The sequence below is a fragment of the Callospermophilus lateralis genome, chromosome 4 (genome assembly GCF_048772815.1).
Source record: "Callospermophilus lateralis isolate mCalLat2 chromosome 4, mCalLat2.hap1, whole genome shotgun sequence".
Taxonomy (NCBI): domain Eukaryota; kingdom Metazoa; phylum Chordata; class Mammalia; order Rodentia; family Sciuridae; genus Callospermophilus; species Callospermophilus lateralis.
The window spans coordinates 10,247,194-10,263,359 of NC_135308.1; the positions used below are offsets into that span (position 1 = coordinate 10,247,194).

General features: G+C 50.9%; 1 protein-coding gene across 2 annotated transcripts in view; it reads right to left on the minus strand.

The window, feature by feature from the left end:
- Positions 1 to 1,259: 1,259 nt before the first annotated feature.
- The window catches only part of Dpysl2 (dihydropyrimidinase like 2), a 113,268-nt gene continuing 98,361 nt past the window's right edge, over positions 1,260 to 16,166 (minus strand). For both annotated transcript variants that reach the window (XM_076853548.1, XM_076853549.1), the window contains exons 9-14: positions 11,505 to 11,661; positions 10,887 to 11,028; positions 9,096 to 9,266; positions 6,252 to 6,431; positions 5,316 to 5,481; positions 1,260 to 3,862 (exon numbers count right to left, since the gene is read on the minus strand). In XM_076853548.1, coding sequence (XP_076709663.1) covers positions 3,771 to 3,862; positions 5,316 to 5,481; positions 6,252 to 6,431; positions 9,096 to 9,266; positions 10,887 to 11,028; positions 11,505 to 11,661 — 908 coding nt within the window. In that variant the 3' untranslated portion in view covers positions 1,260 to 3,770. The remainder of the gene's footprint in view (positions 3,863 to 5,315; positions 5,482 to 6,251; positions 6,432 to 9,095; positions 9,267 to 10,886; positions 11,029 to 11,504; positions 11,662 to 16,166) is intronic.

Consider the following 16,166-nt stretch of genomic DNA (forward strand, 5'->3'; position numbering starts at 1 on the left):
CACAGAGGCAGCTCCCAGCACTGTGGCTCCTGAGAGGACCCAGGACTCTCCCTCTAAGCTGACTCGGGACTTTCTGGATTTCTTCTCAAGGCCCCATTTATTTCTTTTGTCACTGGTCGCTGTAAATGTTGGAACTGGCAAAATTAGTGCCCTCAGAGCTCCTGAAGTTTCCAGGTCCAGAGCAGACACTCAGTGCCAACCCACTTGGGTCTTGGGATTCCCACTTTTATTTTCCTTTCACCCGATGAGTCTTTCTTTATGCAATCTTGGTATCAGGTATATATTTTTGTAAGTCACTCATTTCCTGTTTGGATAAGTTTGGACAGAAATCAAAAAGGGAGGGAAGGAAAAGAGGAGGAAGGGGGAAAACAGAGAAAACGACTTCGACCATGATGGCCCCGGGAACCCGAGGCAAGCACCCCACGCAGTTCTCAGGAGCGGTGATGCCGGCGATGTGTCGGTTAACAGGCGACTGCAGGAGCAAGACCCAGCCCTGAGCCGCACCCTTGGCCCTTGGCTGAGGGTAGAAGGAAGCACTGGGGTTTTCTCTCTGGTTCCCTAGCAGCTCCTCTGCTGAAGGGTGGGTTCAAGTCCGCGTGATTCAGTCACCCGCCTTTAATGCACCCAGGCAGCACGAGGGTTTTCCATGGTACAGAAGAAGGAAGCCCTGGGACAGAGGGACCCCACCTGAACCTCAGGTGCCCCACTGACTCCCAGTATCAATCGTATGTCCACAGCAGGTTCCTGGGGGCCTCTGGCCTCTCTGGGAGGGGTTCTATAAATATCTGACATTTGCGGGCTGGGGTCGTGGCACAGTGGTAGCACACTCATCTGGCATGTGTGAGGCACCACATAAAAATAAATGAATAAAATAAAGGTCGCCTGGTCATGGCCACCGTGATGTGGTCCGAGTGTCAAGATGCGATGACCTACGTTTTGATGTTGCACTTGTCCATCTACAACTAAAAAAAATATATATTTCTGAAAAATGCTACTTATATAAAAAAAAAAAAAATTCTGACATTCGGCTTCCATGCGCCCCACAGGATATAGCTTTGCTTGGAATTAGACCTTATCCTATGGCCTGGACATGGCAACGGTGATGTGGACCGAGAGCTCCTGAACTGGTACAGTCACCAAAACCAAGCCAAGCCAGGGCTTCTGTGAATATCCAGGGGAGAAGCATTTTTGGAGACCAAGCGGCCACCTCCTGAGCACCCCAACACAGACACACCCCTGAAACAACCACATTTTGCTTTATTAGGTGTTCCATGGTAATATAACACAGAGTTCTTAAGGAATAATAAACACGAGACTTGTCTTTTACCATAATTATTTTGCCATTAAGACAGTGGTTACAAAAAAAAAACAAAAAAACAAAAAAAACAAACAAAAACAAAAGTCTCTTCTGGTTACACACATGATCAGCTTTAGCACTGAAAGGTCCTCCACTCAGGGGTCACAATCACAATCGCAAGGATTAAAAACCATCTATTATTAAGTCCTACACTGTTTTAGAGCATCAAGTCACTGCAGTTATTCAGTTCTGAGACACTGTCGATTTATTTTAGCATTTACATATGACATTCGTTTAACAGACACACACAGCAAGCCAACAGGTAAACATGCTTACACAGCCTGCGGAAATCTTCAGATTTTAAACTGTTTTTCTTTTCTTTTCTTTTCTTTTTTTTTAAGAAAACAATCAAAACAACCAAAATTACCATGACCTGGTACAGGAAAAACAGGAAGACAAGTGAATACTGACGAGCTGCTTGTGTTTCTTAGAATTGAAACAAAAATGTTTTCCAACTTGTTCAAATTTCCTCTAAGTGAAGGTAAGAAAGAAAAAAAAAAACAAATATATTAAGTCAACCAATTAATTTTTCAAAAGTGCAATTCACCTTTAAAATAACAAATAAACAACAACAACAACAAAAACCAAAATCCCGACCATAACCCCGAAGGCAAAACGTGTGGATAGACAAGCGTCAAGATGTGGATGACCTACGTTTTGATGTTGCACTTGACAAAAGCAGATTTGGTTTCATAGAAGCCTGCAGACCTGACATTGCTTACAAGGACCTGGAAACAGGTTTGGAAAGAGATGCGACACAAGTCAGCAGGGACAGAAAGCAGCCAGCTAGTGAAGGGGCGGCGGGGGCGGGGGGGGGGGGGGTGTCTCTGAGCCAAGGGAAGGGAGGAGTGTGAGACACGAGGCCACTGTGGTCTAAGTGGGCCACATGCTGGACTTGAAAGGTTTTTCTCCCACAACAGCCCTGATATGACATACAATACATACAACATTTTTCTTGCCTCTTGCAAAGTGAACAGGTCTTTAAGTCAAAGTTCCAAGGGATTTTCTGGGTTGATAAGTTCTCCCTATGTTGCATTACATCTTTTGAAATAATTGAACCGGGAAAAAAAAAAAAAAAAACGGTGTTTTCCCCCTAAGTGAAAAGGCCCAATATAGTCTAGAAACTTTCCAGGAGAAAAAAGAGCTGACCCTCAGGGCCAGACTCCCATGGGCAAGGCCCCTCTAAGGTGGTAGATGGCTTGTGGTTGGCTGGTTCACCCGGGTTACTGGGTTGGATTTATGGATTGGGCCAGTTAGCTCTGCATTTTTCTCCAATGCTCAGCTCTGTGTGGCCCCATACTGGGCCCGTCCTGGACAGCGTGGGTGAGAACCCAGCCCATCCCTGCCCCTGGTAAGAGTCTCAAAGTCAGACACACCTCCTCGTGACGGTGGGCGGGTAGCACCACTCTTCCAGGACCAGGATAACGTGTACTATGGTCACAAGGGCAAAGCTCAAGTCCTGCTGGACAGGTGCTGGCCTCGGTAAAACTGTCACCCTGGCAATCGGAAAAGACGACGGGGACGGGGGGGGGGGGGTGGGGGGGAAAATACCATCTCAGAGACAAGGGCCAGAGGAAACATGGAGAAAGAGCCAGATATCTGAAGGGACTCATGACTGACAACACGAGAGAGAGAGAGAGAGAGAGAAGAAAAATGGCAAAGAGAATCCTCAAAAGATCTAATCTGCTGCAAAATCTAGGCCAAAAAAGAAAACTTGCCCTTTCTCAACAGTTGACCCAGAAGATTACAGAATGGCGATGTGGACACTTTGGAGCCTCTCAGGAGGGACAAAGCGAGTCTGCCAACCGCCCTGAGTCAGCATGATGGTTATATAATTGCATCATTAGGATGTCCAGTTCAAACCCTGTGTGTTAATATTGAATCAGACTTTCCAATTTAGTATTAAAAAAAAAGGAACAAAACTCTAGCCCACCCCCTATCCCTCCCCAGCCCCACAAAAAAAAAAAAAAAAAAAAAAAAACAACTTTTAAAAAATTGAAAAAGAAAAGAAAAAAAGGCAGCTCTGGGCAATTCACTGTATCTCCCCCCATGACAAGGAAAGATGCTGAGGAGCACAGGGGGGCGCGGTGGAGGGCGCCCTCGCTGGGGTTTGCTTTGTAGCATGTCTGAGTGTTGGGTGCAGCTCCGTGTGGGGACGGATGGCTAGGCTTGGGTGTGGTACTCATGTTCAGGGAAGTAGGTGACAAATTCATAACTCCAAGTGAGAGACGGAGTGCAGGGCCCGAGAGGGAGCCCCATGAACTGGCTGCCCACAGCAACTATCACAGGCTCTTTAAAAAAAAAAAAAAAAAAAAAAAGAGGAAGAAGAAGAAAGAGAAGGAGAAGGAAGGAAGTCTCAGAATGTCCTCAGGTGTCCCATCCCCCATTCCCAAGTGGCCTGCAGGCCAGAGCTCTAGCCCAGGCTGGTGATGTTGGCACGGCCACCAGGGGGCGCCACGATGCGCTGGGTGGTACGGCGGGGGATGTTGTCATCAATCTGAGCGCCTGGAGGGAAGGGGAGAGAAGACAGGGGTGAGGGGCCACATCAGTAAAACAGTCTCCTGCTTTAAACCCAAAAAGCAGTCTGGAAGGAGTGCTGGGCACAGCCTTCTCCATTTTTTTTTTAAAACATGAGCTCAAACCCCAAAACAGAGATGGACCAAAGTCAGCCCAAGAATTACATCCAGGACAAGCAGTCCTCATGGGGGCCTGGCTGGATCCATTAGTGGGGAAGTAAAACCACAAATAGACCCCGACATTTCACCCTGCAGCCTGTCCTGGTTCCTAGCGGGGGCAGCTTTCCTGGGGATACAGCAATCTCCCGCTCTGGTATCGTGTTTCCTAGTCCTACGCACGCGATGAAGAGCAGGAACACAGGAGCATCCCTGATCCGAAATCCCAAATCCGAAACACTCCCAAATCTGAAACTTTTTGAAAGTCCACGGGACCTCACTGGTGGACAGTTCCCCAGCTGACCTCGTGTGGGGGCTGCAGTCAGAACACATGCACTCTAAAATAGCATATGAAATTTCCTTCTGATCGTGGATGGTACATACAAAACACGAGTGAACTTCATGTTTAAACTCGGGGTCAATCCCCAAGATATTTCATTATGGATATGCAAGTATCACCAAAATTAAAAAAAACAAAAACAAAAACAAAACCCTGAAATTTGAAACACTTCTTCTCATTCCAAGTACTTGGGATGAGGGAGCCTTTACCTGCACTTATATATGACGGCATGACAGAAATAAGGTTCACTCTTTTTAAATTTTTTGAAAATGGGTAATCTATGCATGGCCTATATGGCAATTTTCTAGGGAAAAAAAAAAAAAAAAAAAAGGAGACCTGACAAGAAAGACATCTAATGAGTTATTTCTTTAACATATCGCAGGACTCTGGAGGGTGGGAAGCTCTGGTCATGGGCCCCAATGAAAGAGGGGAGGGAAGTTTCAAGGAAGGAGACCTTAAAATCTAGACCTTTCCTCTCACCAAGGGAATATCACAGATTTTATCCCAGCAAATAGCTAACAGCTCTCCAATGGCTCTGATCTAAGCATTTTGGTTGAACGTCAACTCAACTGATCCTCACAATTCCATAAGGGAGCTGCTACCATAGTCCCCGTTCCACAGAAGAGGAGACTGAGGCACACGTGGAGCTGGGCTATCGAGTTTGCTCCAGACTCCTGGACGACTCCAGCCCTGAACTATCAGTGTCCTTCCTGAGGATGGATCCAACAAACTAAAAAAATGTCCTTGCAATCTATTAGATCCTGGACCTAGGAGGGGCCTGGTAGTGCCACATGTGGCATAAACTAATGTGGAGATTCTGAAATCAACTGGTCACTGACTGTAAAGATGCATCTCTGATGACAGGAGTGTGTCCCACCTCCAAATGCAACTGCAACCTCTGGGGAACTGGCCTGCGGAGGGGCCCCTGGGCAAGCCGGGAACCTACCAGACAAGCTGAATCCAGACTGGTGCAGGTTCCGGACAGGCGGGGCCTGCTGTTTGGCGGGAGACGTCTTGGCTGAGGAGGCTGGAGTGACCGTCTTGGGCGTCACGGACACCTCGCACACAGGTCCGTCATACAGGCCGCGAGGGACTCCTCTTAACTCTGCCAGCTGCAAAACACAAGAGCCCTCTGCTCAGGCCACATCACAGAGGACGCCTCCCCTGCTGGGAAGGAACATGGCCTGGAGCCTAGGCGTGAGGAGATGGAGGACCTTCCTTACAGACGCGAACAACAGGGACTCATGTGGCGGAGGGCCCCGCAGCTCCAGGCCCAGCTCCCACGAGGTGGGCTACAGGTAACTGGTTATTCCACAACAACTAACATTTTTTAGATTTCTTCCCAAAGCACCTCAACCTTAGACCCTGGAAGAATCCCCTAAACTTACAGTGTCATGTTGGAGATCTGCCCCAAGCTCTTCCCAATCTCACTCTTCCTGTCATTCTCATAGGGCTCCATCCTTCCCTGCCTCCCAGTCCCCAAGCACCAGCTGTGCCCCAGACACATGACAGCCTCCCTCTCCAGTTCCTGCACCTCCCTTCTCTGACTTGATAAACTCCTACTTCACCTTCAAAACCCAACTTGAAATGCCCCCTCCCAGGACACCTTCCCTCCTCTGGGCTCACGGCAGGCTCCTCGCCACAGCACACGCTGCAGGATCACAGGGCGGCACACATGGCCCTGGCTGGCTCTGAGCAGGCTTCTCCACCCGGACCTCAAGCACCAGGAATAAGAAGACCAGGTCTCCTTATCCCCACGTCCCTCTGTGCTCGCCCCAGTATCCTGACGTCAGTGCTTCATAAATGTCGGTGGAACTGAACTTAACCCATGACTTAAAAAAAAAAAAGAAAGAAAGAAATTCCTAAGAACAAAAGCACTTACCCTGCTCCTGGCCTTGATGCGCTTGTAAACAAAGTCAGGGAAGGGCTTCCGGGGAACATAGCGCCCTGAGCCCTCGGTGACGTGGAGAGTGCCGTCCTCCAGGACGATCTTCCCCTGGCTGATGACCACCAGAGGAGAGCCACGGCACTCCATGCCCTCGAAGATGTTGTACTCCAGAGACTGGAAGAGGGGAGCACAGGAAGTTCAGAGCAGGCCCCGCCCCTTGCCCCTGCCCGAGTCGGGCACGTAAGGTCTCTTGACTTCTCCGGCAGGGCAGCCCCACCTCTCACTGACCCTCTAGGCCCAGGCTGGCCTGCGTGGCCCAGCATTTTGACAGGCGTCTCCTATGAGACTTCTCCTGTTGGCTCTCCTCCATCATCAGCTAAGGGACTCTCTTACCACCAACGGCATCTCAGCCACAGTAACATCCAGGAGCTGTGACTCTGGGGGCTAGATCACTTTAACCCTGTCTCAGAGCTTTGATTTCTTCATCTGTCACCTTCCCAAGTCTTCAGTGACAATGACAACACAAAAGGTTTCATCCCTGTGTAGTTCGTCAGAGAACCCTGTCGTCTCTGAAACGCCCTTCAGAAGGTGTGTGTCATCCTGGGTCAAGCCATCCGTGTTATCCACAACTCCTTGTCTAATACCTCTGCTTGAACCCTTCCACACAGAGACTGGACAGAGGGCCATCTTCCTGGGTCCCCACCCCAGGTCTGCCATTTGCCAGCTGTGTGACCCTGGACAAGTCCCTGACACCTTCCTTATCCGTAAGTGGCTAAGACCCACTTCAAAGGACAGAGGCCAAGAGCAAATGAAATAAAAGCAGCTATCTGGGGCTTGGCACTGAGGGACATTTGGAGCATGTCCCCTCACACGCTGTCTGGCTCTTTACTGTGCTTTGCCTACCAGGGTGTGAGCCCTTTGGCATCCAAGGACTCATGGATTATGCCTTGTCACCTAGGAATGAGCCCCTGGAAGGTCTCTGGGGACATCTCACTTTCAAACGATGGAGGGAGGGACCAGCCCCTCGGCTCAAAGTACCTTAAAACTGAAGCATCCCGGGGGTGGGTCACAGCACTGGGTACTCAGCCCTTCAGGCACCTGTAGGCAGGGGCTCCGATACGCGATGTCCACACAGCTCCCCCAAACCCACGCTCACTGCTCCGTGGTAGGAGACACAGTGACACAGGGTAAACCTCCTGCTGTGACTAATGACACATGGCATGCTGAGTGCCGGGGCTGTGAGGCAGGTGAGGGCAGAAAAGAGGCCATCTGAAAGTCGCGGTTTCCCTCACAGGGTCACCTGCAGGAAAGGCAGGGCAGTGCTGACCCTCTAACAGGTCTGAATGGAAACGGATGGAGCCCAGCCTCTGTCTTCCTGAGGCTCATCCTCCACGGTCCAGACGGAGCACGCCAGAGGCGAGTCCCCAGGTCATCTGACCTCAAGCCACGGACCCTGTCTGCTCTTTTCATTGGCTCTGGGGGAGGGACTGTGCGCGGGAGGGAAGCACTGTCTCTATCTAACCCTGACAGCGGGCTGTGTGCTCAGCCTGGCAGTGAAGGGCCCTGGACGACGTTCAGTTCCAATTCTGGCTCAACTGCAAAATCACTGTGTGACATAGACCAGTCACTTCCACTCTCAACGCCTCCATTTATTTATCTTCCCTCGTGGGGTGAGAAAACGCCCTTTACTGGGTGTTACATGACAGAGCAGGCAGGAGTGCCAAGCTAGGTGCCCACGGAGAGGCAGGTTCCCCAGAGGGGATCACTCAGCACCCAGACGGGATCGAGGCTGGAAGCGGGCCAGCCAACGGGGACAGAGGGAAGGAAAGGCAGCCCCACACATGGACTGGAGCCCGCCTCGCCGCAGCCCCAGAACCTCTGTCCAAGTGAGGGGTTTGAATCCAGCAAAGGGCGCCAGCCTGTCCTAGAGAGATGCCAGAATCCCATCCCCGTGACGCGGGGCACTCGGGTGGGGTCCGTGCTGGCTAGGTCAACTAGAACCAGTCCACTGTGAGCCAGCAGCTCTCCGCCTAGAACTGCACCCAGAACCTCCTCTTGCTTCGTCAAGGAAGCACTTCCAGATTCAAGCGAGGTCCTGACAAAACACTTCGGCCGGAGGCACCCTTCTTCTCCACAGCTCCCCTGGTCCGTGTTCTTTCGATTTTACACACAGACGATTTTTACAGAGGAATTGTGCTCCATGCCCACTGCCCCACAGCATCACAGGACACGCAGACCTCAGCTGCGGAGACTGAGGCCTTTAAAGACAGCACATCCCCAAGCTCGAGAGCCTAACTGAGAGGCGAGAGCTGCCCACCTCTGCAGGTCCTAACCACCATCCAATGGCTGCACGTGTTGCTTCTCTCTGGGGGGAAGTCAAACCTGTCATTTTCTGTCAGGTTCCTGGTAACACCACCCCCACAGAAAACAACGACATGTGAAAATTAAAGTGCCCGGTGACTCAGGACTGTACAGTTACTGCTCTATTCAGGTCCCTTGCACCAAGCACCAGCAAAGGAGGTGCACCACCAAACCACGATGGTGGGACGATGCCCAACTTCTAGAAGCTTCTTAGGACCCAATGTCACCTTGGGGATGCTGAAGGTAAAGCCACGGTACTCTAAAATGTGGGTGAAAGTAACATTCTTAATGACTTCGCTGAAATGGCTTTTTTCTTTTTGTTTGCTCCCTCAACAAATTTCAAGTTACCACACATCCTGGGGAAAATTCATTCCCAGCACAGCAAGCTCTCTTTACAGCCCCCGGGGCCTCTCCCTTCCTCTGCCCCTCGTGTGCCTGTAATCCATGTGGATGAGGTGTACGAGCTAACAGGCTTACACTGTTATGTGTCTTCGCAGAGATGGTTTTGATGCTGTCAGGGTCCCAGATGACCAGATCGGCGTCAGATCCCACAGCGATGCGGCCTTTCCGGGGGTAAAGGTTAAAGACTTTGGCTGCATTGGTGCTGGTTACAGCCACAAACTGGTTCTCGTCCATCTTCCCAGTGACCTGAGGGGCAGAGCACACACGACAGCAGGTCAGAGAGCTGCAAGGTGGGATGCTATCCAGCATAGAGAAGGGACATGCCATTGGAACACAAAGGTCGCATGTGCCTCTCAACAAAAGACAGGTGCAGCTGGGTGGTACAGGCCTGTAATCTCAATGGCTCCAGAAGCTGAGGCAGGAGGATTGCGAGTTCAAAGCCAGCCTCTCAGCAAATAGTGAGGCACTAAGCAACTCAGTGAGACCCTCTCTCTAAATAAAATACAAAATAGGGCTGGGGATGTGGCTCAGTAGCCAAGTGCCCCTGAGTTCAATACCCGGTACCAAAAAAAGAGAGAGGGAGAGAGGCATAGATGTCACCTCGCATCTACTCTAACTGCAGGTCTCAGCTCTGCCTCTGGCTCCACAGTATACAGTAGGCGCCAATCACATTAGCTCAAGTCCTTTCCTTCCCAAATCGGTTCTAAATTCAGTACAACAATGGGCACAGGAAATGAGCATGCAGCAAGAGAGAGTAAAAAAGGTACAAATGGCCAAAAAGCACATAAAAGAATATTTACTCTAATCAGTAACTGAAGAAATTAAAAGTCAAACAATGAGACTTAACATTCACCTATCAAATCAATACTACTTTGGGTTTTGGCTCATAGTACCCATTTGGACATGGAGAAAACACTGGGGGATGTCACACATTACTGGTTGCATATAAAGGGGTTCAATTTTCCTTGAAAGAATGCTAACAATAATATGTATCAACAGCCTTAAAAATGCACACACCCTTTTCCCTGGTGATGCAAACATTATTATTAAGGATGTGTCCAAGGATGTGTCTACACGGACGTCCATCCCGGTAAAAAATATCAGAAACAACAGAAATGTTCAAAGCATTGCCAGTGAATCACCATTTAGCACCAGATGGAAAAGTCTGCTATCAAAAACCAAGTGCATTTAAGGATGTGGAAACTTTTTCATGGTATATTAAAACTGCCCAAAAAAACAGATCTCAAAATACTATGCATGATGCCAATGTTATGGACACACTCTCACATAACATACGTAACCGTGCACTTAAGCACTCCTTAAAAATGGAAAGGCACTTGCTAGCATGCTCCCTGGAGTTGGGTCTGAAACAAGGTGATTTTTATTCACATAATCTAAAAATCCATCAAGAAGCAGTAAAACCTGTTGCTGTTACATTTTAAAACATTAAAATGAAACAGCCCAAAGATTCCCCAAAGCCCAGTGCCTGTTCAAACTGGGCCTTCCAGAAGCCTGAGGTGGGATAGAAATGCTAAATCCAGACAGCCTTCAGAGAGTCCACTTCCAACGGGACAAGAGCTAGCTGATCAAGTCACCAGGTGGCTGAGGGGGTTCTCTCCTGACGGGCACAGAAGTCACATTTAAAGGCTACATGTTCTCAGGCTCCACTGTCCCAGAGATGATGTAATATTTAAGGTGACATGACCTTTCAGGAGTAGTCACGGAGACCACTCCTACTTGTGTGGGAGACTGCCACACAAGTACCAGCTTCTAGAATGTTCTCAACCAGCATCTCCAGTCCATGCCTGCAGATGAGGAGGCCGGGGAGCACCAAAGCGCACCACGAGTGAGGCCCTTGGTCCTTACCACAGCCTTGTCCCAGATGACGGACATCCGCTCCTCCGTGCCGTTGGTGCCCTCGGGAATCAGGGTGAAGTTGTCCTTTCCTACGGCTTTCTGGGCAGTGTTGAAAGTGCAGTGGGCACTGCCAGTGACCTGCAGGTCTCCACTGGAAGGAAACAGAGAATAGGATGACACGGTGCCCAATCTGTCCGGCGAGGAATCTGGGGGAACTCGTGGCACCCAGAGAATCAGAACGCCCAGGGCTCGGTCCAGCAACTGAGTATGGAGGCCACCTTCACCGGGGGACACTCGCCGGCAGCCCACCAGCACTCTCGTCAGGCCTCCAAGGAGAAGGCATCCTCGACGCACAGACGAGACCACTTGTGGTCAGGGAGGTCAAGTCCTGCCGCCCAAGAGGGGTCTTCAGACACCAACTCATGCCCCACGGCTGACTGTCACGATGGCCCAGCTTTTTATCAGGAACACCCTCCAGGGACAGGGACACAATGATAATTCCTTGTTCGCATCTATCAACCCCCCCGTTTGGTGCCTAAGGGTCTATTTCCAAGCCTGCTCTGGGCCACCGCATGGGTCACCTGTCAGGTCAGCTTGGAGTGTGGAGGAGTCGGGGCCAGGACTCACCAGGAGAGCAGGGAGTTGAGAAAGTCTGGAGTGGTTGGATCTGGGCTCAGGGGTGGGGAGGTGACAAAGGCGGCGGCCTTGGCCCAGTTCTTGCTCCAGTAGTGAGAGCCGTCAGTCCCCAAGCTGGCGGTGATGGGCTCGCCGTACACCACAGTTCCTGAGGGTCAGAACACACGTGGCTCAGTCAGACAGGAGGAGGAGTGGGGGCCACCTTCACTGGGGGACACTGGGAGCCCCCACTGCTCTCACCAGCCCTGTGAAGGAGACGGCAGCCTTGTCACCGGTGAGGCAATGCATGCTAGGGAGGCCACGTCCCTCATCTGGCCAAAGCCACCTATAGGGCATGTGCTCTTGGAAATTTCCTGTGAACCCCCCTGTGAAGCCTGCGCATTGTCCCTTGGTGGTCCCAAACAGCCCCCAGGCTTCTGCCTCCCACGCCTGCTCCCAAGCTCCGGGAACAATCTCCAGTTTACTTGGCTTCAAGCACCCGGCCCAAGTGCCACCGAGGCTCTTCTTGGATGCACTCGAACGTGCCCTTGGGGCTCAGCAAGCGCCCTCTCCACTCACACGTGCCGGTGCCCTGCCCTGTCTAGTTCTGTTGCAAGGCCAGCGAGAGGAAATCACCCAGGACAGGACGAGCCGAAGCCCTGGACAGCAAACACACCACCTCCAGACCTCCCGAGAGGAAGCCTGGACCCGGGTGGCCCCGTGAGGGGAGCTGCCCATGACAGCTGCCACACCCATGGCCGGCTTTGGTGGAGTGGCCACAGCCACACGAGTGAGGTCTCAGAGCTTCCAAAGCCTTGGCGAATTTGCTACAATGTCCAAGAAAGAACGCCAGCTCCTGCTGCCCAAATCCTGTCCCCAACTCGGTCAATGCAGAGCCAGCCAGGGTGTTGGGAGTCATTTATATACATGGGAAGGCAAACTGCTGGTGCCCTAAGCACAAAAACTTTAAAAATTAAAATATAAAAGTAAAAATAAAATAAAAACCACTCCTCACTGAAACATCTACTGCCCTCACTATCCAAAGATCTCCTCTTTGACGTCATGCCGAGAACAATTCGGCCTCACACCATCTGCCCCAGAATCCCATCCTCAGCTCCACTGAATGCCCAGTTTTGAGTTTCTTTGACTCCTCTCAATGGAGACACATTGTAGGCAATTTATTCATCTGCACAGAGTAGGCACTCAAAAACTACACATTAGATGGATCAAACGGCCCAATCATGTGTTAATTAAAGGCATCAGAGCCGGAATTTGAGCTCAGCCAGCCACATCCACCTCTCCTGCCGCAGGGTTCACCCCCACCCACATTGTCCAGCCTAGATTCCCTTCTCCCCAAACACAGGGCCCTCGGGGCCAAACCCGGCCCAGTCAGGAATGTGCTTCCCTTCCTCTCCACGGCTTCCAAAGCCTTATCACCAGATAATATTCCACAACACCCTCTTTGCCCGCCACTCAGAGCTGGCTCGGAGGAGCTGCCCCCTCCTGCCTCAGGAATTCCACAAAGAAGTCGCTGTTCAGCCAGGGAGTGGTGGAGGCCCCAGCAGGCTGCTGGCTCCGGGCAATCAGTCACAGTCCCAAGCAGGAGGAGGGACTCCAGGACCAGGGGGCCTGCCCAGAAGAAAGCCCCCAGGAAGAAGAGTGCCAACTCAGGATGACTGGAAGGGACCCTGCCTTCCTGATCCACTCAAAGACTCCCCCAGAAGCTGGTGCAGAGAGCCCACTCAGCTCACCCCAAAGCAGATAAACAGCGTATGTGACAAGGACTTGTTACAGCCAAGGTCCTTCACCAGATGCCAACAGCTGACCAGGACCCAGGGGCAGCCTCTCACAGGACCTCAGCTCCCAGCTTTGGGGTGGTAAATCCAAAAGATCTTGTGAAGTCTAACTTGATCTAGTTCAGTCCAACCCATCTGGTTAAGTCTCACTCTCCCGGCCCAGCCAGGTCTGGAGGTCCCACCTACTGCTGCCTGCCTGTCTGAGCACAAAGGTGAGATCTGGGTAAGCCCTAGGAACACCAAGAATTCACAGTCCTAAAGGTCTTCTGGTTCTACCCCCACGGCGTGAAAAAGTTCATGAGAACAAGGGTGCTTGGAGTAATAAAAACCAACCAAACAACCAATAAAAACCCACAGTCTGAGGGCCTAGGGGTCCCTGAACCAACGCCCACATTTCCCGGGGTTCCATGGTTCCACGTAACTTGTCAGGACTCATCCTCTCACTCAATTTGCTCCTCAGTCCTGCCCTTGGAAACTGAGCACCAGGAGGGGATGGTGCTAGGAGTGCTGGCTTCATCTCTCCCTGCGAAACACCACTGCTCAAAGGTCTCTTCTACCAGCACCCAGGACACCCACCTCGCAAGAGAACACACTCAGCCTTCAGCCTCTGGAAACCTCTTAACTTGATGGGTTGGGGCTTCCAAGGCCACTGCTGACCAGAACCTTCCTGCTTAGACCAAGGATAAGCAAAGACTCCTGTACCTGAGCCAAACCAAGATGGCAGCAGCATGGACAAGAAAGGGGGCACTAAGAGAAAAGGGGAGCCTCTTGAGGGTCATTTCTGCTTTGTTCTGTTGTAATTCACTGAGGGATTCGGAGGTTCTTGCTGTCTTTTGACTTTATTTCTGTTCTTCAGTTCCAAAGGCAGGGCAGGGATTAACTACCAGTCCAAGGCCTCCACCTCCAGGGCAGCATGGGCCTACAGAATGAGGCTCTCCCCAGTGGCCTGGTGCCTCCCCCAGGGCTCCTCTCCCCATTCTATAAACAGTGTGCATGAGGAGCCCTGAATGAGCTTCCGGAGCTCAGTCAGGCCACAGACACCAGTGAGCTGGCATGCCAGAAATAATTGCCACTCATAATAATAAACCACAGAATGGCTTAATTGGCCTTTCTGCACTTCTCTAAACACACTGCTGACGCTTTCTTGGCGGCCATCAGAGCTTCATGATTTTCTTCTCCAGGGAAAGTCTAAACTGAAGGATGTGACCCCAAGCCAGCCTCTGGCAGGCTCACTCGTAACCCTGGGAAATGCAGGGACTCACAGGGGACACACGGGTGATGTTTATTCACAACCAGCCTGGGGCCAGGGTGCATTCGTGAAGAATAAATGCAAGGTTGGGGTTTAAAAATGTTTGACAGCTCCTGGCTCCTACAGTCCGTCATTTCCCATGAATGAGAAGCAGGAGGACAAATCAAAAGTAGGAACAATGGAAGATCACGTGTGTGTATAACTCAGAATGAGGCCCAAGAGAGACAGAAAAGGGCCTGGGACGGAAAGTCAGAGGGACAGGCACACACAACCCACACACATACACACACACCAGACTTGCTCTTTCAGAGAACCCATGCCGCACCCATCAGCCTGGGAACCGTGCTATCAGATTTTGGTACTAAGAGTGGTTCTAGGGAAACAAAAATCTCAAGACTGAGTTTTCAGGATTGCTTCTGAGGTTGTTGGAATTGGTTCTCTAATCCGATTCAATTTAAAAGCCTTAAGGTTTCTATTTCCAGCCCTTGCCGTCAATGGCACAATGGGGCAATAGATACACAAAATCCGACTCCTGATGCTCGCTATCAACACTTCTAAGAGGCAAGATTCTGGGCGACACTGTAGAACATTTTTGTCAAACCGACAAAATGTCATGAGATTGACTGTTGCTCTCAATGGTGCTGGAACCAAGTGGGGAAAGAAAACAATGGATTCAGGGGTTCGAATTCCCACATCAAGTACCACGTAAATGGCCTGAAAGAGACTCTTAAGTCTCACAGATGCAGAAGTGAGAAGGCTGAAAATCAAAAGCAGGATCCAGCTGAATTATAATGCAAACTGAATTCTCGCCAAAGGGCACGAGTTGTTCAAAGGAGAGAGTGTTGGCCCAGAAGGGCTCGTCTCTGGACAGCCTGTGGACTCAGGTGAAAACCTGCTCCAGCCTGCTAGCCTGCTCGCCCACCCTGCAGGCTTCAGACTTGCCAGCCCCACACCTGCATGAGCCAATTCTTTAAAATAGGTCTGTCTCCATCCCCCACCCCCTTTGGTTCTGTTTCCTCTGAACAATCCTGACTAATCCAGACTTTGGTAGATTTTATTTCACAACCCAAACCACCTGCCACTCTCAGTTCTGATTCTAGGTTGCTGTGTGGTGCACTAGCTGAGCCCTAAGGATTCATCCCAAGCTGAGGTGGTCCTCACAGCCCGCGACCATATGCTTCGCACGATGCCCGAGCACACCTATTAGCCTGCAAGGCATAAGAACTCTTGTCCTGAATCAGGGTTCCCAGGGCTTAAAAGCCCTCAGCAGCCACAGCTGAGTGTGTCTGCCTCTGGGTTCTGGGGGTGGTTTGAGGAGGAAGAAAAAAATAGCAAGTCTACAAATGATGTCACTGGGCACCGCCCACGGGCCGCCATTCACCTGTGAAATCTGCCATTCACACACCAGTTTTCACATAGTGACAAAGCAGTCGGAAGAAGACCATTCTAGGAGAGAAAGACCCACAGTGAACCCCCTGGACAGAAAGATGCCCGGGAGTCTGGAACTACTTCCCCCAGGCCCCATTGATCTGAGATAAGATTCAATTTCTGCCTTCTGGTTCCTCTTCCAGGAAACAAAGCATTAAACTGACCAGTGTCTGAGATCCTTTCAAGCACAAAAACTGTCCC